General features: G+C 36.0%; 1 protein-coding gene across 3 annotated transcripts; it reads right to left on the bottom strand.

The window, feature by feature from the left end:
- Positions 1–147: 147 nt before the first annotated feature.
- Positions 148–13,540, bottom strand: LOC128860129 (phospholipase B1, membrane-associated). Of its 3 annotated transcripts, none has more exons than XM_054097403.1 (6): positions 12,752–13,540; positions 3,702–3,920; positions 3,280–3,623; positions 2,689–3,142; positions 584–710; positions 148–511 (listed from the first exon to the last, which is right to left on the bottom strand). In XM_054097403.1, the coding sequence occupies exons 2-6, from the start codon at positions 3,897–3,899 to the stop codon at positions 360–362; spliced, it is 1,275 nt and encodes a 424-aa protein (XP_053953378.1). In that variant the 5' UTR covers positions 3,900–3,920; positions 12,752–13,540; the 3' UTR covers positions 148–359. The 3 variants fall into 3 exon arrangements, with proteins under 3 accessions (XP_053953378.1, XP_053953379.1, XP_053953380.1); XM_054097404.1 differs by lacking the exon at positions 12,752–13,540 and adding an exon at positions 5,821–6,120; XM_054097405.1 differs by lacking the exon at positions 12,752–13,540 and adding an exon at positions 5,042–5,778.
- Between the last annotated feature and the right edge of the window lie 7,767 nt (positions 13,541–21,307).

The following is a 21,307-nucleotide window of genomic DNA, read 5'->3' as shown; positions in this document are numbered from 1 at the left end:
ACAATTTGCAACTGAAAATTAAAGATAAATATGGAAAGTGTAATTTCTAACTGCACGAGCAAGTAATCGATGAATTTACTAAATCGATGTAAAAATGAGTTCATTCAAAAACTACCTGATTAATTTATTTTAATTGTTTTAATTTATTATATTTACTATGATTTACAAATATCACGATATATTTTACATAAATTACAATACAAATGAACATATCTACTTTATACATTTCTATGAATCTATATGTAACTAATTAGGTATGACTAAGCAACTATTGGCTAAATATCTAAATTATCACAGACGTTAATAAATTATGTTTTTTTTTTCTTAGCAAACGCCAAAACGTGACACTCCGCTCAAAGTCACACCTGAAAATCTTTGCGGCTATTGACGCGTGTCATCAGATAAGGTCGTTCTTCTGTCGGGCAATGAAACTTCTTCATCAGCGTTGGTTCTGTCATTATGCTCTTCTGGCCGTTTTCTTCCAACAAATTATTCCAGTAATAATTGGCACCTATTAAAAATATAATTGGTAGTAATAAAATAAATTTAATAAATGCACACTGTGCTTAGATAAATCACTTACTGATCGCGTGCCCACGCTGGCTCAAGTGGAAGCAATCCTCGGACAGAAATTTGAATTTAACCGAATCATCGCTTGTAGGAAAGAAATCATCGAACAGTGTGAAAGGTTGTAGGTTGATAGTGAATGTCTACAAGGAAGATGGTAATAATACAAATATTTATTTACTCATAAATATGGTATTTTGATCAGTTCGCTAAAAAATGTTTGAAAGGCGGCTTTAAGTTCATATATTTCGGATAATGTACAGGGTGCGTTACTCCTGGTAACAAATAGGTCGCATGCAAGAAACATTGAACAAATCGTAGCAATAATGTGTGAGAAAAGGAAAGAAATAAAGTATGAAGAGAAAGATATTGCCTAGCCAAACGAATAATTATAATTTCTACTAACAAGCTTACTACAAACTTTAATTGTATCGGCTAAAATTCATCAACCGAAAGGACCATAGCACATACATCTTTGGCGGCCTGTCCGAAACTAGGGAGGCTTGTTTGGTAAGTTTTAATGCATTCTTGCATTTCATATTGAAAGAGAAGATCGATTTTCGTTTTACACACTTAATGCCTAAGAAAGATATAGTAAATACTTCACGCGGTGGGATGCAGTTTTATCAGCCAGACAGGCCAGACACTACGGTAACGCTGTAAATACGTACTGATGGAACTTAGAAAAGTGGTTGGAGGAGGAAAAGCAAGCAACAGAGCTCATTTTATTTAGGGCCTCTTCTTAGGAAACCAGACTGAAGTGTTATTGTTGTTGTAACAGTAACTTTGTCCTGTCAGTGTAGTGTGGTCACCGGTCGTCTTCGTCTAGCTCATCTAACGGTAGGCCCAGGAAACTTGCTGTTTCGACAGGTTGGCTCCAGAAGGAGAGGGGTGTTAGACGACGGGGTTTGATGGGCATGTGAAAAGGTGATAAGTGTCGCCTTCACATGCCGGACATATGTTTAGTATGTCGGGGCCGATTTTGGATAGGTAGGAGTTTAACCTGCCAGAGTATCCAGAATGTAATTGTGCCAAGGTTACGCGGGACTCTCGGGGAAGTTGGAGCTCTTCGTCTGCAATGGATAGTGGTTGGACTCCGATAACGGCATTCGGGGGTCGGGAGCTTAAGAAGGTGGTAAGAGTCTCCCGATAAATGTCATTTATTGTCTGTCTGTACTCTGTCCGATCCAGTAATTGTGGGCCTGTTTCGTCCTGGATCTCGTCCGCGTAGTTAAGGAAGTGCCTCCTGACATGCCTGGGAGGTGGCTCAGGCTCAAGCAGGTGTCTGCATGGGTGGGACCTGCGTCAACACCCTAGCAAAAACTGCTTGCTGAGCAGTTTATTATGCTCCTTCACAGGAAGCATATGGGCCTCGTCATGTAGATGTTGTATTGGGGACATCAGTAGACATCCTGTCGCAGTTCTTATGACAGTGTTTTGGCAGGTCTGTAGCTTAGTCCACTGCGTATCACTGGTTCCAGGCGACCAAAGAGGCGCAGCATAGTTTAGCCCGTAGTGTTTAGATGCTTGCCGTTTTCTCACTCTTATCCAATCTAATCAAATGTCATAGAAACCAGTTGCACCTCTCCAAAAATAGTTCAGGATTGTAAGATAATGATCGTCCTTTATTTCACCTTCCGTTAGAAGGTGGAATGAGCTTAAACTTATGTAGTTTGGAAGATAAGGATAGTATAGAGAATTTTCTCAGCCATTGTCTTGATTTCGTCAAATTTCCATGGATGGGTCATTTTTGGGTCGGATGTACTGAGAAAGGACGAGCACATTTTCTTTCCTTCGACAAACTACTAAAATTCTTAATATATCCGGCAAGTTTGCAGAGGAGTAAGAAGTCCCCTCCTAACTGTCTATCCCTATCCTTTAAATCCTACCTTTAACCTTAAATGCAATAGGCAATAATGCCGGAGTGTTTGGATAATTTTCGTGCATCCACAATTCCATGGCTCTACCCTAAAGTGTTAAAAGATCACTCATTAAAATCATTCACGAGAGGAGTTCTTTTCATAGGATTCAATAAAAATTTTTTTTTTACTTTTTGGCGTAATAGTAATTTGTTATCTTACTGCCAAATGTTACTGAAATCGCACACTGTATTACACTCACCTCCGAATTAAATTCATCCCTATTCACTATCTCCTTGTCCTTTTCAATCCACGCTTTCATCAATTTCTTCATCCTCGCCACATACTGCTTGGGCTTGCCCACCAAGCATGGGCATTCAAATGTTAAAGTAGTATGACAGGCTGGACTTTTTCGACTAAGACCCACTAGAAAATTCAATTTCGGCGATGGCACAACGTTCAGCATAAGACGTGGCACGTTGTCCCGTAAATAACGATATGTCTTCACCATATTCTCTTCATGGCTTTTAATTGCATCCTCTGGCCGTGGCAAATAGCAAACATCAGAACAAAAATCATTATTGCCAATGAGTAGCGTGATAAGTTTCCAATCGGCGGTCATGTTTACTTTGGGGTCACGTGAGATACGTTTGACAAGAACTTGTGCTTCATAGGGAATATCGCGTGACATGGCACCCAACTCAGCGACATTAAATCTGCGGGTGAAAGATGGAAAAATAATGCAGTGCTTTAGTTGGCCATAAATACAATATATTTATTGAGTAATTAATAAAGCAGTCAACTTGGTTAATCCTTCTTATATTTGTTTTTTTTTTTTATTCCTTTCACTCACTTTGAACTTCGATCGGTGGAGAGTCCATCTTTCAGCGAATATCCATACAAATTCGGATTAAATTCTTTGAGTATATTTGGTAGCGTCAAATATTGCCGCCAAGTACCTTGACCACCAATACTCCAGACCATGCCACGATTCTCGACCGTCACATGCAACAAATTAGATGCAAAAATGCCATTGCCGGCTGTAAGAGAATCGCCCATTGCGCCTATAATGTCTATATCACCAGGACGTAAGCGGTGTACCGAAGTAGGGCGAGTTTCACTGCGCTTGCCGGGTCCATTTAGAGCATCGCAAAAGTTTACGAGCGAACGAGCGCGTGTATTGAGGTTTTGGGTTTTCTGTTGGGAGTAAAGAGTATGGAAGATAATATATTTGTATACTCGTATACATTTTTTTATTATCTGTCATTTACTTACGCCCATATCACGCACAAGTTGTCGATTATCAGGATTGTCACCTGAACGACCGGCCAAATTCAAGCCAAGCAATCGTAACGGCCGATACAAGTCACGAAAAGATACATCTAATATGGTCCGTTGCGTTAAGACAGGGTGAGCGATGTGAAATAGAAGTGCGCAGAGTAGCAAATTGTACTGGATTCGTGCGTGAAACATGTTAAAATTGATTTTTTATTGCTAAAAGAGAATATGAAATGGGGAAAAATGATTAATTAGAAAATTTAATTTTTTATTTATAAATAATGTAAAAAAAAGTATTTTTAAAGATCAGCATACAGACTCTAAAAAACTTGTATCGCCTTCGAAAATTCATGACAAGATTTGTTCTATTTTCTTTGAAACGCATCCAACAATTGGAAACAATAAAATATAAAAGTCCATTCGGAGGACATAGGTAAGGACAATTAGAATTTTCAAAAAGTGCTTGAAAGTACAAGACCGGCTTTAAACGCATTTTTCTGAAATTGGTGTTTTCAACGTCGGTGACCAACATTACTCGAAAACGGCTAAGCCGATTAGTGTCAAATTTGAACACGAGCTTCTCAAATATATTTTTAGTAATTAATCGAAGAGTTTTTCTCATCGATAAATATTTTTTTCTTGTAAACAATTTAAGGCCAAAATTTTGTCAAAAATCGATTTTTTGTTTTTTTTTTTGAGAAATTTTGTCAAAAAACTTTATTTTGCTTCCTTCGATTAATTACTAGATTTAACATTATTTTAATGAAATCTATTTGGGCTTTTAATTTCAAAGGATCCAGTTCAGAGATATAGTGGTCACTGCAAAACGTCTTTTTTGAGAGGAGCTCTCGGATATCAGCTGTAGCTCCTTTCCAAACAAATATTTTTACTAATACTAAGTCTTAAAATACAGTTAAAAGATAAAATAATGTGTGTAAAAATGTTTAGATCAATAAATTTTAAAGCTTTCTCAGACAAAATTCTGGCAAACTCGCTTTTTTCGCTCTTCTAACTGTATATAATCCCTTAATCTAGTCAGAATAGTCACTACGACGCCTAGGAGTTCATGCAACTCCTCGTCTGGTACTATGTCTTGACCCGCCTTCTGCTAAGTTAGCAAAACTACCAAGGATTAACCATCCGTGGTGGCGCAAAATTAATCATCCAATTTTATTATATTTACTAAATAAAAAATAATTTTTAGTGATTTAGTGTCTGTTCTTAGTTTAGTTCATACGTGTCAAATATGATTAACATTCGACGCCATTTCGAAAAATTCAAAATCTTCTGATAAGGTGATTAATTTTGTGCCACCTTGTATATTGTAATGGACTTACTACTTGACCCGAAATCCAGTGTTAACATTATTGGCATGAATTTAGCTTCAAAATAAGTCCAGCATAAGTTTTAGATCTCACACCGTTGTTTTATCAATTAAATTTATTTGCCTATCACTCTTAGCTGATCCCCCTATAGCTTTATATGTTGTGTTTGTTGCTATCAACTACCACAGTTAGAGCTCAGGAAGTCTTCAAATTCTCTTAACAGAATCTAAATTTTCTTAACTTATAGCCTAGTATAGGCATTATGTGCCCAGTGATCGGCGCGATAGCAATTAATCCTCATCATAGCCTAGTTAGAGCGCAACCCTAGCACTGATATTACCAACCACAATTTCAACAAAGTGGATTCAAAATCAGAGACTAAATACTGCAATATAACTGTAACTGTACAACTTAATTACTACTACTATATTACTTATTATTGTATTGCTCCTAAAAATTACTTCCTTACACAAAAAGGGTTCATTGGTCAACTGTTAATTCAACGAAAGTAAAAGTTTGAATCATTTTTAATTTAATGCGAGTTAATCATTACTCATCATCTCTGTGATAAAATGTTTGTATAAACAAAAGTTCATATTTAACAAAAACACTATGCATCACTGGGATAAATTAACCTTGACCTAGATATGTATGCGTATATTTCGTGAGATAGAAGAGTAAAATCAAAACAACAAATGAAAACATAACTGTGCTACTTTCAACGTTTTCCAAGCTTTAATTCCAAAAAGCAACGATAATTATATGCACAAAAACAATAAAAGTAAGTAAACCTCTTAAACACAACAGGTACAAAACCATTTCCGACAACAAGGCAGACCCGTTACGCTCGCGACAAATAGTAAAGCGCAATAAAAAAAGCAATAAAAATATAAAAACAAACTGAGCTAGAGGAACCACGACAAAAGCTAGTCAAAATAAGCTGAACTATGAACTATTTAACATCTGATGCTAATGTCTACAATAAGTTTATTAACCTCGCATGGTTGAATGCAAACCTCGCAAATGAATGCAAACAAATTCAAAAGGGTAGCGCTCTTTATATGACTCTAAATGAAGTATTATAGAATTATAATTAAGTTGCTGCGGCGTTTGCATTTGCCCCTTTTTTATGTATGTTTGTTTACTTTTTTGTTAAGTTGATGAAATTATTATTATTTTTTGTTAAATTTTAATTATTCTATGTTTTTATGAGTTATATAAATATAGGAATGGTACCGTAAATAGTAAAAATTTTAATAGGGAGTCACAAACTCCTGAAAAGTATTTAGAATGAGCTTAGCTATTAATTTTTAATGGACGGTTGGTCTACAAATGAATGACCCTATATTTGTACACTCCATGTCCTTGTTATTATAACAGCATAATCATTGCCCATAAGTGTTAGGAAATGCTCCTCACGAGACAGTCCTTGCCGGATATAAACACGGATCATTTCAGGGAAGTAGAACCTACTGACGTGGCAACGATAAATGGATGATTTTTCTGAAACTTTTTTGCTTGAGACAGAAAAGTGCCAATGACTGGCGGAGAGCAATCGCCGTTAAAAATTTTTTGTTGATGCTTTCTGACCGCAGTGAGGACTCAGTAACTATCAGCAGTTTGGTTCATGCAAATCTAAATTGATAACCGGTAACCGCCAACAATTAAGCATATGGGCATACATACATATAATATGAATCAAAGAGTGACTTCTTGAAATTAAATCTTGAAAGATATTCCTTTTGAAAAGGCTAATATATAAAATGTATTTCAAAAGACGCGTATGGATGTGGTTTTAAAATAAAACAGCTAAAAATTTAGATTATTTCAGGACTAGGCTTTTTATTTAAGTTAGGATTTTTATTTGAAATACGGCTCTGAACAGTTATATGTGAAAAATGACACCATTTAAATGTGAACCAAGAGCTCGTCTACTGACAAAATTCGCCAAAGCGTTGATTCATAAGGTCTAGTGGTTAAGAACGTCGAAATATCGATGTTGAAAGTCGGTTTTGTTGAAAATTCAACCTTTGAATTTTCGACTCACTTAAATTACTATTTCCACAAAAAACAAAAATTGCGAATATTTTGTCCTTAAAGATCGACCATTTTCATAATAGATTTCAATAATTTTAACGCGCTGTTAAAGTGTGCAACTGTCTACATGAAAAATGTCGCAGATGGCATAAAAATGGCGCCGTCTTACATCTAAGCACCACTTTTGAAAGAGAATTTATAATATAGTCTGAATTATGCGGCTTTTGCCCTGTATACAATTGAACCGATTGAGAGGCTTTTTTGACTCTCCTTGGACTTCTTTGTAAATAATGCCTTTCGTGTTCCCCTAAGGAGATTAATTTAATAATAAAGTTTGATGGCAATAAAATGCACGGTAATATGCTAAATAAGCTTGTATTATAGAGGCTAGAATTAGCTACAGCTAGCAAGAAAAAAAAGAAAGCAATGACGAAGAAGAAATTCACATTTTTATGAGGCATTGAAGTTTCGTAGCAACAATAAGAAATTCTCAATCCCTCATGAGCATTTAGGTAGGCATACGAGTATTACACACAAATGATTTTTCTGTTATTCTGTTCAATTGAGCGCACGGCTTCTCACCAAAACACACCAATAAGAATGCATGAACGGCAATGGAGATAAATTGATCAGACTAATCTAAAATCTGCTGACAAAAACAACGTAACGTTTAGACGCTAGATCCCTCTCAGAGTATGTGCTATCGAAACTGAGCGCGGAGTTTTTCACTCAGTCTAGCGACGGAAAGTACGCGAAACATTCAAGTAATTGAAAGTAAATATAATTTATTTTGTGCCGTCATCGTGCACGTTCTACTATTGCTAATTATAAAGTCAAATCGATTGTTGTTAATATTATAATTTAACACCCCATTGATATATTCTTCTTTTAGCCTCTGCATATTTATTTCATGTATTTTTCTATTTTTCTATTTAACATATTTTTTGTGTATCTACTTCATAATGAAGTTATTGGCATAAATATGCAGACGATGTGAACTATGCTGGGTGTGTCATTAGCGCTGCTACTACGAGAATTGGCCGTTATCACTGAACCAATCAGCAAGCATTTAGTTAGTTCACGGGAGTCCACTTTTTTGAATTATTCATATTATTATTTTTAAATATTGCCTTTATTTTAGCCGAACTTAAGACTGTTCTTCTCTGTTTTATTTTTTTGTTTGTTTATTTTTGCTTCAAATATTCATGAAGTTGTTAATTAAATTTTCGCATGAGTGTGAAAAGAGTGATTCGCGTTTTCGTTTTTTTTTTTGTTAAAACACAACACAAATGTAGCGAAATAATTAGTATTAGAATGGTTTTCAATTTCTATATAAATTATGAAAACTAATTAGTTGAAATAGTTACCCATAACATTTAGCTACATATAATATTATTTATAGGTACATTTAAGTGCTTCGTATTTCTCGTGCAAAATTTACTCAGAAAAGGTGAACACACTCTCAATTCGCAACGGTTTAGAGTTGTGTGCCAGAGAGTTAAGAACAGTGTGACTCATGTGTGAAGAAGCCGGCACAATATTTTCATCACTTTGATAAGGTGGTATTCCATGATATATTTGGAATGCTAATTAGTGAATCAGTGAGTTAAATAAAAAATGAAGCTTCACATGCATGGATAAATCAAATTGAGGTGGTTTATATCAGATTGCTAAAAAATGTATATTAAATAAAATAATTTTTTCTTTATACTTTTATTTTGGATATCGCAATTACGTACCTGCACACAATTGCATTTGAACTTCAGCATTGCCTTTTTTCAATTTAAAATGATTTTCTCTTTTATATGTTCATAAGTTTCTATATGTATCTTACTACCTTTTGACACCATGACATGGATACCTGAATTTATTCATTGCCAATGCTTTTGTCATGAGACTATTACTTATAACGTAGGTGAGGTAGCACATATGTATGTATATTGTTTCCTACAATAGATTTTATACAAGTTTTATAGAAACAATTTTTTTCTTTGTTTTTAGTTTTTTTGGTAGCATAAAACGTGCGTATTGAAAATCAAAAATCCTATTAAAATACAATTTGAATTTGCATATTAAAACCTGTCTAGCAGTTGCAGTTTTAACAATATATCTGCTAAAGCCTAAGTAAATTATTAAGAAAAAAGAATTATTAACAGCTTCTAGTATTTTCTACCGGCATTCGTATAGATTTGATAATGAAATCGCATTGTGAGTATGAAAAAGAAAAACTTGTTCAAAAGAAGCTGCTAAAATTATCAATTAAATTTTCTTTCATATAAAATGTATCAGTTATTTGCTAAAATTATGTTTTTATTATAATTCATCAAACTTTTTGCGCCTCTATCACAATTCTCGGAAGCATTTTAAAATAGTAACAAATGACCGAAATAGTAGACCGTTTAAAATTTACTAAACATTTAACTTCCTCAATTTGCTGCTGAAGCCAGTTAAGCAGTTTGGGGGAAAAAATAACTAAATAAACATTTTTTTCGTCTCACGTTTAGCAGGATATGAATTGAATAGAAAAAATGCGCACACCAAATTTCATTTTTATTCAAACATATCTACAAATATAAAGGTAAGTATGTCTTTGTTTAAGGGGGAAGTCTACTGTGACAAGGGAAAAAACAGGTTTATTTTCCGGATTTTATTTCTAACAAAATATTGCTCGTACATAAAATCTATTGAAACTCTTATCTTTATTATATATTTAAGTTTTTGAAAAAAAAATTTTAAGTCAAAATATTCAAAATGGCCGCTGTGGCACTTCTGCAAGCGCAGGTCCGCTTTTCTTAGGTGCCTAAACGGTGTACATGAAATCTTACGTTTCGGTGATCTAAAACAAAAAAACAAAATATTGTTATCATATACATAGTATTGACTCTCGTCTGAGGTAGGATTATGTCGATAAAAAATTTTGGCGTTGAAAAAAAAATTCTTCAAATTTTTTTCTTTTTTTTTGCCTAAAATTGATGTTACTATTGTTTATAACAATTTAACAAATAACGATATCAAAAAAATCCTATGTCAGACGAGAGACACTATTACAGAGAATATATAATTAAATTTTTAAGCTGATTCATTTATCAGAACTCGAGATATCGTGTACACCGTATACAAAAACTTAGTTTCGAGAAAAATGCGTTTAAAGTTTCAGTTTTCAGCGTTTAAAGCTTTGGAGCGCTTCGGGAAAAGGTCGAAATTTCAACGAAGAAAAATTTAGCCAGCTGTAACACATATTGTACCTTATTTAAGAGGGTTCAAAGTATTTTTTAAGCTAATAAAAAAAAAATCGATTTTTTGAAAAATTCACAGTAGACTTCCCCCTTAATGCTCATTTCGAAATATCAATGAATATTCTACACAAACTAGCCGCTAAACACCATTTGATGTGGTAATTAAGCAGTTACTCAACACTAAATAATTTAACTAATAGACAGTTGATTTTTTTATTTATGAATTCGGGTGAAACGTAACAAATGACTATGAAATTATGTTTGCGAATACGAATTTTATGCATTAAATTTAACTTAAATTTTTTATGGACACATAACGACGATAATGCTTAAAAATTTAGATTTTTTGGCTTAGTAGAATTTATTACCATCTATTAAAATTTAAGCTAATTAATCGTAATTAATCATCAACTCGACTTCCCGCAAAAATTTTCTATTCAAAAAACTTAGAACACAAACTTGAGCATATTTTTTATATTTTGTTAAATAAAAGAGCAAGCGATGAATTCATTATTGGCGCTAATTATGCTCCCCTTTTAGGCACAAATATTAGTAAATACTGGTATATTACAAAATATTATATACATATAGCTCTCTTTATAGACCTACAGCTCTTTCTTCATATTGTCAGTATCCCATGCGAATAGACTTAGAGCAAAGGCCTGAGTCAGCATAACAGAAAGAGTATTTTGTATGAAAGACTTAGGACGCAAACTTCGTGGTTTCTCTCGGCTACTTAGGACAGTTTTTATTTAAGAGCGGTCGCCTCTCGGCAGGCAATGGCAAATCTTCGAGTTCAGAAGCTCCTCGTAAAAATCGTTTGACTTTCGGAGTCGACTTAAAACTGTAGGTTCCTCCATTTGTGAAACAACATCAAGACGTACGCCACATATAGGAGGAAGAGGTAGGCTAAACACCTGATATAAGTTAAAGCGCCAATTATTAATTTTTTTTGTACTTAGGATAGTCAAAGGAGTGTAAGTCAAACTGGATTTTTTTTGTTTGTTTTTTGTTACTCAAGTCAATAATAATTCTTGACGCTGCAATACGGGAGAGGCAGCATCTCTCTCTCTCAAATTATTAAGAAAAAAATATTTCTAATCCGATTCGTTACATATGTAAGTATGTTCTCTGCATACTTGTGCAGAGATAAAGTCAAAATTATAAAAACTTCACTTATTAACAGGTTTTGACTTTTGATTTTTTCATTTCTCTCATAATTTCAATTATTTTTTTATGAAAATATTCCTTCTATAACAAATGTCATACTAAACGAAATTTCAAATTTTGCACAATATTATAAAAAAATCGACAAATATCAAGGCACATTTATTAAAGGTGTTGGCACTAGACCAACAACAATATTTTGTACGTTTGGTTGTCAAAGCAAAGTATTAGTAAAGTAGAAAATAAAGAATGAATTCGCCTTGTTTTATTCTCGGCTGACAGCCACATGGACACGGCGAAATGAAAAAAAGAAATCGGCTGAAAAAAAATGTCGTGCATCCGAAAAATAGTTTCTACAGTTCATCCCAACAAAGCACTTGGTTTTCGTTTGTACATTCTATTTTTTTCTGAAACTTAATATTTTTGCAGCCCGTGGATGTCGTAATTTGAAATCTACTGGACCAAACTTACAATATTTCTTCACATAATTCACCAGGTAGCACTGGGACCCTTAGTTTTGTCTTATTTCAAAATTATTAATTTTACACTAACAAGTTGTTTAGCGATAATCGCTTGTTTGACCTCCAGGTGCTACAAAATTTTTGAAAATAAAAAAAAATCATTACAGGAATACCTCGAGATACAACTCCTTTAATGAAAGCTTTTAGGTTGTTTTTGTTTCGGTTAAGGGGACAGGTACCTGTAAAATTTCGAGAAAAAAAAATTTTTTTTCATAAAATGTGAATATAATCCTTTAAGAATATGTCTAAACATTTTTAGAGTGTAAATTTAAGTATTTCTTGTATTACAGACCGTCAGCCGTGACGACTCTATTCTTTGCGTTCGAGCACTGGGAGAGGTATAGTTATGTATTCAAACTTTAGACGCGTTTTTCTCAATACTATATTTTTCGAATTGGCGTACACGATAACTCGAAAAGTTATTGACCGATCTCCCTGAAATTTTGCACACATCTTTTTTATGATATTACTTTTCTTGGCGCCTCCGGAGACTCACTGGCACTTCCTGATTTTTTTTTTTTTTTTTGTAATGCAAATTTGTAATTGAAGTTTATGAAATTTGTAAAGAAGGCTTAGCAAAATATTGTGCAAACGTCGCATTATTGTAAGGAAATGCACTGAATAAACTAACGATGTCTGCAACGTCGAAAAAAAATGCTTAAAAAGATATCTTTTTCACCGAATTAACTTACCCCAGGTGAATGACTCGAAAATTATGCACATTTGATTTAAGCAACAAAAGACTTAGGGCACGAACTTACCTGCGAATACTAAAACCCACTTTACTTATAACGTTGACGTTGATCAATTTCTGTTACATATACGAAGAAGTCTTCTTAATCGTAAAGAAACTTTATTTTTTTATTTGAAAACATATAATGTACAACTTTTTTAACGTAAAAAATCATATAAATGATGCACGATTTTAGTTTGCACAATGGTTTTGCAACTGAGGTTCAGCTAAATCAAACCTCACTTTTGCATTTGAAATTCTTTAACTTGTTATATTTTTCTTAAACCGAACTCGTTAATGTATTTTATAATAACATTTGAGCTTATTTAAGCAATTTAACAAATCTGTTCGAACAACATTTAGTATTACGTTTTTTATTTAATATGTTATGGTAGAGACATTAAAAAAATTATTTCGAGTTTTTTTATTGCATTAACACAAATAATTTTTTCCAGTATATCAATAATATAAAAATCACTATAAAATCATTTCGTTCATAAAAATATCTTTTTGTTTGCTTTTTTACTCATTTCATTTATTAAAATGTGCCTCCGCTTACAAAAATCATTTTGCTTTCAACTTCAGCATTTGTTTACTTTTCAATGCGAATATTTCAACAACCGTCAAATTATTGCAAATTCACACTTTACACCATATAAACCAAACTCGTGTTGATTTTCGTAGATTGTAAACAAACAAAATTGCAAATCAATTCAGTTAACTTTTATTCGACATTTAATACTTCGACTTAATATTATAACAAACAAATTTTTGCAAGTCAGCAGCAGTATTTGTGCACCACTTGCCGCGCTCAGAATCAGAATCTAACTGTGTACTGAAAATTCTTATTATCATTATTTTATATCAAATCCATAGCAGCGACAACTTAGCGAACGTAGCAGCTCTAGTAGAAGCGACAGCAGCGGCAGCGCACTGAACGCTTGAGAAAAAGAATAAGAAGAGAGAGGGCTTTCGACGGTGGCGGCTAAGGCATCAATCAGTAAAAGTATTTATATGGTATGTGAATCGCTAGCAGAGCATAGAGCAGAAGTAGAAGCTCAACTAGTGCTAGAGTAGATGCTGAAATCGAAACTGGCTGAGCGCTTAAAGCGAAGATAGAATCTGTGCCGCATGACTAGCGGCAGCTACAGTCGACATACGACGAAATGGAATGTGTAAAATAGGTAAAGTAAAAAACTAAAAATGGGAAAGAACAAACAAATGGCACCGACTGAGACGATTAACTTGCCTACTTAACTTACTCGCATTAAAGTCCACAACACATTCTCAAGTGGAGAGGGCGGAATTTATTGGATTATTTTATGGGTGCATGTGATGTGACTACCGGCGGACAACTTTTACACTACCCGGCAATTAAGATGCCAGCCACCACAATCAGAAAGGGGTGTAACAGAAAAAATGTAGAAGCGCGCCAAGAACCGCGCGCCGTCTTGAGCTCTGTCAAATACACATAACAGTTTATGCGCTATGTGGTCGTTGGTATAAATTTTGCCGGCGCAGCACATTATCGTCGCGCTGATATCAAAATCAGTTAATTATGCAGTTACTGTGCGTGCTCACCGTAATAAATCGGTAGCAGAGGCATCATAGTCTTATAACCACCTCCGAAGCTATGCCAGCTCTGCTGGTCGCCAGCCGCTCGAATGTTGTGACTTGTTAATTTAATTTGTGAGCAGTAAGCAGTGCTTCTGGAATTTTAAACAATGCCTTCACTATGCTTATGCTTTTTGTCACACATTTTTTTTCTGTTTTTGCATTATATATGGATATAGAAATACGTACTTATTCATTCTCTTCTAGTATGGTATAGTGCTTCTTATGGTACCTGCCCCTGTAAATGGAGTGTACACGCTTTTAGCAGATTTCCCTAAATTTAAAGATATTTAGACAATAAGAATATTTTATTTCATTTTAAATGCTCACTGAAGTGGGCGGAATTTTTTGAGTGAGGAGGAATTATTTTGAAAAAGAAATTATCATCAAATTTATGGCATATTGATGAACTGTATAGATATATATAGAACGTTGAGAAGAGTGAAAAATTACGAACGCCTAAATCATATAACAAAAGGATATTCTTCAATTAAGCAATTCATTTCGAACAAGGTTCATGGTATCTAAAAACCGACCTTTGGGCAATCACATAGCCCCGGATTGTCGAGGCAAATACTAAAGAAAAATCATATGAATGTCATAATCATAATCATCTTAGTCATGCATTACTTTCTATCTTGGTTTATATTTTTATAGAAGGTCCCAAATATTCAAAAAATTTACATAAATGACCATTATTTATTTAATACAATTTTTAAATACATAACTTTAAACGTAAAAAAATACAGAGAAGTAAGAAAACTCAAATATAGTCATTAATTATTTTACCTTAAGAGTTCCTTAACAGGTCCTCGATCGATGTTGACAAATTCAAGCAATTAATATGACGGTAACTACTTTTAAATTTAATATTTCCAACTTGCAATATAAATTTAAAGGTTTATATACTCAATTAATTACTCAATTAGCACTCGAAATTAAACTACTCAAAATAACAGTTGCATTATGGCAGCAAATCCTTTTTACATTCGAGACTAACTCTGATCTGTTGTTAATTTTAATTTGTGAACTTTGACTAAAGATTTAAATTCAGCACATTAACAAACCTTAATAAATAAAAAGTCGTTTACTCTTTCAGCGACAAAGAACTAAAGAATTGTTTGCCATACAAAAAAATTACCCCAGTAAAACCAATAATTTCATACTGTGGCTCTTAAATTGACCAAATTTCTTCAAACTGAGCAATATTCCCCAAATGTTTCTGTTAAAATAACGACATTTTTCTGTTAAAATAACATTTTTCCGATAATCAACAACATTTATAGAATCATTTAAACAGTTTACACTTGCTCTTTCAAAGCAACAACATATGTTTATTGATTTCACAAAATCAGTGTTAATGAATATAAAATGGAGTATTCTCTTGATTTGACTGCTAATCTGTTAGTTAACAGCTGAGCATACTCAGGCCAGTTGAACTAACAGTTTTGAGCACGAGATACGAGTTATCTTCGAATTTGGTTGAATTATCTCATATTTTGTTTGATATTAATAGCTTTTTCCTTCAGTGCATAAAACGTCAAGAAAAATTTGTTTAATTTTTAGATTTAGTATAAGACTTGACAAAAACAAGAAACATATTAAATAATACCCTTTTATTATATCCACCCTATGCTCCGAGTAGAAGCGCAATAAGTTTTTTTTTTTTTTTTTTTTTTTCGAACTCCATTTATTCCATACAATCTGTCATAACAATAACAATAAGTACTATTTTTACCTACAATTTAAATAAGAATAGCTTAGAGTAAGAATTCCCAGTGGAATTCGTTACTTAATAATGAGCAACATATAACATATACATATATTATACAATTTTACAACTTTTGCATTTACGTATATTACGGTTTAAATCTTTGCATTAAATCGTTAGGCTGACATTTTTTTAATCTTGAGGAGTAGCTTATCTTGGAAAGGTTATTTGCTCGATTATTCGGATGAGTGGCAAGTCGGTTGTTGTATCTCTGGCTGAGGTTGTTTATTTCTTCGAAAACTGTCGTAACTTTTAGGTCACGGTGCAATATCTCGTTTCGTACAAACCATGGCGCATTGGCACACATGCGGAGCACCTTTGACTGAAATCTTTGCATGATTTCTAGATTTGATTTTGCTGCTGAGCCCCATAATTGAACGCCATACGTCCATATCGGTTTCAGAATAGCTTTGTAGATAAGCACCTTATTGTCTAGTGTAAGTGCTGAATTGTAGCCGATTAACCAGTGTAGTGATCGCAATTTCAGTCCAAGTTGCTTTCGCTTTAAAAATATATGCGATCGCCAAGTAAGGCGCCGGTCTAATAGAATACCTAAATATTTGGCATTATCTGTTTGTGGTATTGGAACGCTGTTAAGAGATACGGCAGGACATGAGCCATTTCGAAGAGTGAATGTTATCTGCGTCGATTTGCTTTCGTTAGCTTTTATGCGCCATTTTTTCATCCAGCCGCTAACACTGTTAAGGTTTTCTTGTAGGTAATCAGAAGCAATTGAGGGAAGGGTACTCCTGGCCATGACGACTGTATCATCTGCATACGTGGCTGTATATGTGTTCTTTGATAGTGGAAGATCTGCCGTGAACAAAGTGTACAAGACGGGGCCTAGAACACTTCCTTGTGGTACACCTGCTCTGATTGCGTGAAGGTTAGTGGTTTCGTTGTTTACTTTAACAAGAAAATGTCTATTTTGCAAATACGATTTTATGAGCATATAACAGTTGTGCGGTAAGCCCTGCTTAAGCTTGTATAGCAGGCCTTCATGCCAGACTTTATCGAAGGCTTGCGTTATATCTAAAAATGCCGCTGTACAGAATTGCCGCCTCTCAAGTGCTTGTCTAGCGAAATCATACACACAATTAACTTGCTCTATGGTGGAGTGATACTTATGAAAACCAAATTGGTGGGCTGGAATGAGATTTCTTTGCGCAATTATTGGATTTATCCTTTTTAAAAGCAGCTTTTCGAAGAGCTTGGAGGCAACAGGCAATAGACTTATTGGCCTGTAATTGGATACCTCGCTCGGGGTCTTCCCTGGCTTTTGTATAAGGATGATTTCAGCAACTTTCCATTGAGTTGGGAAATACTCTTGTTTTATCATCGCGTTAAATATAATGGTGAGGAATTTGTATCCACATTTGGGCAGTTCTTTTAAAACCTTACTAGTTATTAGATCGTAACCTGGCGCCTTTTTGGTTTTGAGAGTTTTGGTTGCTGCGTATCTAACTTCTTTCCAGGTAAATCATACAGTCGGAAAATCCATTTGAAACGGAGCTGAGAGAAATTCGTTAACTTCTGAGTCTACCTTTAGCTAGGGCAGCCATTTAACCTAGTCTACCTCCACACTTTGACTCGGAAATGGTTGGAAAACATTTGATAGGTGTTTGGCAAACTCTATTGCTTAATAGCGCAATAAGTGCAGAGTTTTTTTTATAGTACCTTTTAGTTTTTCTTAAAAATGTCATATATCAAGCAGTAAAAACAAAATTATACGATGTATGGGATAGCAAGCAGGGGTGCTGCTTGAAAAATGTTTACCATATCCAAGCAAGGTGTCTCCAAAATTTTCGACCGTTACATTTTTCAAAGCAAAAATAACAGATTTTCGATAGATCTCCCAATGATTTTTTTCCTCTTACATACCATAGTTATTTAAGGCTCATCAATCTTCCCACTCTTGCTAGACGTAGAAAGACGCCAGAAATAATATTTATCATTAAATTCTTAGCGGGTTCGATTTCCATCCCATCTCTTCTTGCGGAAGTTTTTTTTTTTTTTTTGTTTTTGGCGGTGAGGTAGGGTTCAAAATGCCTTCGCACTTACAGTAACCGTCGTCTACTGCGTCGAATGGTGTAGCCACTAAAACAATCCCTCCCCATTCCTTCCCGGATGTTTCCTCTGCCCCGGGACTACGGTAGTATTTCATCGTAGGCAGAGGAGATCCAAGTAGGCGTTCTGTTCATAAAGAAGCCTTTTCTACTCCCCCTGCGTCCAGGGTCGCCAATTTTGGAGCCAGCATCACGCTATCGGCTCATCTTCTACTCAGGTAGGATGGATGTATGTATATTGATCATCTCTATCCATGTCAATTTTCTTGGCACGTAGGATGCGCTCCACGTACGTGTCAATAAATTGCCAGCTTTCTGCACTTTCGACCATTTTTTGGATGATGTTGTCTGCTTTTAAGGGGCCTAGCCTTTCTTCTATTGCTTTGCGCTCTGATGTCCACCTCTCACATTTGAAAAATGTGTGATCAGCATCGTCAATGGGTGCATCTCCGTAGATGCATTCAGCAGTTTCTGCTTTTCCTATTTTGTTGAGGTATTTATAAAAGTACCCATGTCCAGATAGCATCTGGGTGATGTAATAGTTCACCTCACCGAATTTCCTGCCATACCATTTATCTATGTTTGGTATCAGTCTCTTTGTCCATTTTCCTTTCGCCTCTGACGCCCAGCGCTCTTGCCATATTTGGAGTGTGCGTGCTCGAGCTTGTTGCCTTCTGGTATTTGTGCGGTCGCATGTGTGGTCGTCTGTGTCATTTGTCTCGCTCTTTTTGAGGTCCCATAGTTCTTTTCGTTCCCTCGCTAGGAGATCTATGGGTATCGTACCGCTAATGATAAGTACTGCTGCTTCCGATACCGTGCGGTAAGCTGAGGCAACACGGAGGGCAGCAGTTCTTTGGGCCTTGGCAAGAATCTTCCGACGACATTCTGATTTGAGTGTGTCCGCCCATACTTCACAGCCGTATAGCAAGATGGATATCGTTGTGTCCATGAGCAGCTTCCGCCTGCTTGCGATGGGGCCTCCGATATTAGCCATTAATCGTGATAAGTTTGTGATTATTTTGGCAGATTTTTCAGCAGCGTGTTGGATTTGTGCCCAGTAAGTCAGCTTGTTGTCAAGTCTGATGCCCAGGTATTTCACCACTTTTGAAGTCCTTATATTCTCCGTGTAGACCGGCATTATTACTTCTAGAGGTATGCGCGCCCTCGTAAGTAGAATTAGTTCCGTCTTTTCCGGAGCCAAGCTAAGGTCGTGCGAGTCGAGCCATGTCTTGATTCTTATCAACGTCTGTGAGAGTTTCCGTCTTGCCGCGTCTAAATCGCGTGCGGTAATTACTGCTGCAACATCATCCGCATATCCTACTAGATAACATTCGTCGGGCATATCGATGTTGAAGATGCCGTCGTAGCTGACGTTCCAGAGATCAGGGCCTAAGATTGAACCTTGGGCCGCACCTGAAGTTAGCACTTTTGTCCGTTGTCCTCTACTTGTGTCGTAAATGAGTACACGATCTTTGAGGTAGCTACGGATCATCTTCATCAGGTATTGAGGTATTTTGTAACGCTTCTCAAGTGCGTCAATCATATCCTCCCATCTTGCGCTGTTGAAGGCGTTTCTTACGTCAATCGTGGCTAAGAGCACGATCGGTCGGGAGAAGTGATTTCTGCTCCGTGCTTTTTCTACACTCTTCACTACATCCTCAATTGCTCCGGTTGTCGACCTGCGTTGCCTAAAACCGTGTTGCCTATCTGAGAGGCCACCCGATTTGCTTATCGCTGCTGCTATTCGTGGCTTCAGCAGTCTTTCTAACAGTTTCCCTGTCGTGTCGAGCATGCACAAGGGGCGGTACGCTGATGGGGCTTCCGTGTCTCCTTTACCTTTGCTTATGAGAACTAGCTTTTGCCTCTTCCAGATTTTTGGGAAGATTCCTTCACATAAGCAGACATTATACATGTTTAGCAGTACTTGCGGACGTTCGTTTGCGATGACTTTCAGCACCTCCGATGGGATTCCGTCAGGACCTGGCGCTTTGTTATTTTTGAGGGTTGCTGCTGCTGCCTTCAATTCCTCTACCGTGAAAGACGGTGGCAAGTCGTTTTCTTCTATGTATTCCCTATCTGCTCTGAGGTCGTGCGTAGGGAAGAGTGTATTCACTATGTTTTCCATAGTGGCTTCGCTAAGTTCAGGAGGGCGCTGCCTTGCCCCTAGCTTATTTAGCACGATTTTATATCCTAGTCCCCAGGGGTTTTGGTTTATATCGCGTCTTAGCTCCTCCCATTTTTCTTTCTTGCTCTTCTGGATGACCGTCTTTAAGATGCGTTTTGCCTCTTTGTATTCGGCGTGCTCTTCTATGGCGAGACCTGTTCTACGTGCTCTTGTGTACTTCCTCCTTTTTTTGATCCCATCTCTTCTTGCGGAAGTTAACCTTAATTTTTCCTGTTGAGTATCAAGCCCTACCCCTCTATGGGAAACAAATGATTGTAAAGTTCAAAAAGAATATCCCACGGAAAAACAATATGAAACTGAAATATGCAAACAGACTTGCAGCGAATGCTCTATCAAGAACGAGTTAATTGGACTTGTGTTTCAAAATCATTAAATATGAATTTTAGTATCTGCAGTTTGCTCAAAGGCCGACACTTTTTTTTTTGTTTTTGGTGGGTGAGGTATGGTTCAAAATGCGTATGGTTCGTCTACTGCGTCGAGTGTTGTGGCCACTAAAACAATCCCTCCTATCCTTCTGGGGAAACACCCTCCCCAGGACTACTTTCTGTATTACTTTGGGAGGATCCATAACAGCATCCATCACATTTGTAGCCAACTTTCATGTTATAGGTTCGTAGCTCGTCTTCTTGTGTCTCTATCTATGCGGCTTCGCTTTGTTGCACTGTGTCGAGGTCTATCTTTTTTCCCCGTAGTACGTTCTGGATGTATTTCTTTATCACGTTCCAGCTGTCCTCGCGTTCGAGCATTTTTCTGATTATGTTGCACGGCACGATGTGGCCAATCTATATCCTCAGAGCATCTCTTTCCCTGAGCCATCTGTCACAACGAGTGTTCAGCGTCACCGCTCGGCGCTTCGCAGTATATGCACTTGTTATCGCTTACCTTGCCATACCGCCTTGGCATCTCCGAAAGTATCCGTGGCGCGAGAGGAACTGAGTTAAGAGTAGT

This window comes from Anastrepha ludens, chromosome 4 (assembly GCF_028408465.1).
Source record: "Anastrepha ludens isolate Willacy chromosome 4, idAnaLude1.1, whole genome shotgun sequence".
Taxonomy (NCBI): Eukaryota; Metazoa; Arthropoda; class Insecta; order Diptera; family Tephritidae; genus Anastrepha; species Anastrepha ludens.
This window is presented reverse-complemented; position numbering and strand designations above follow the sequence as displayed.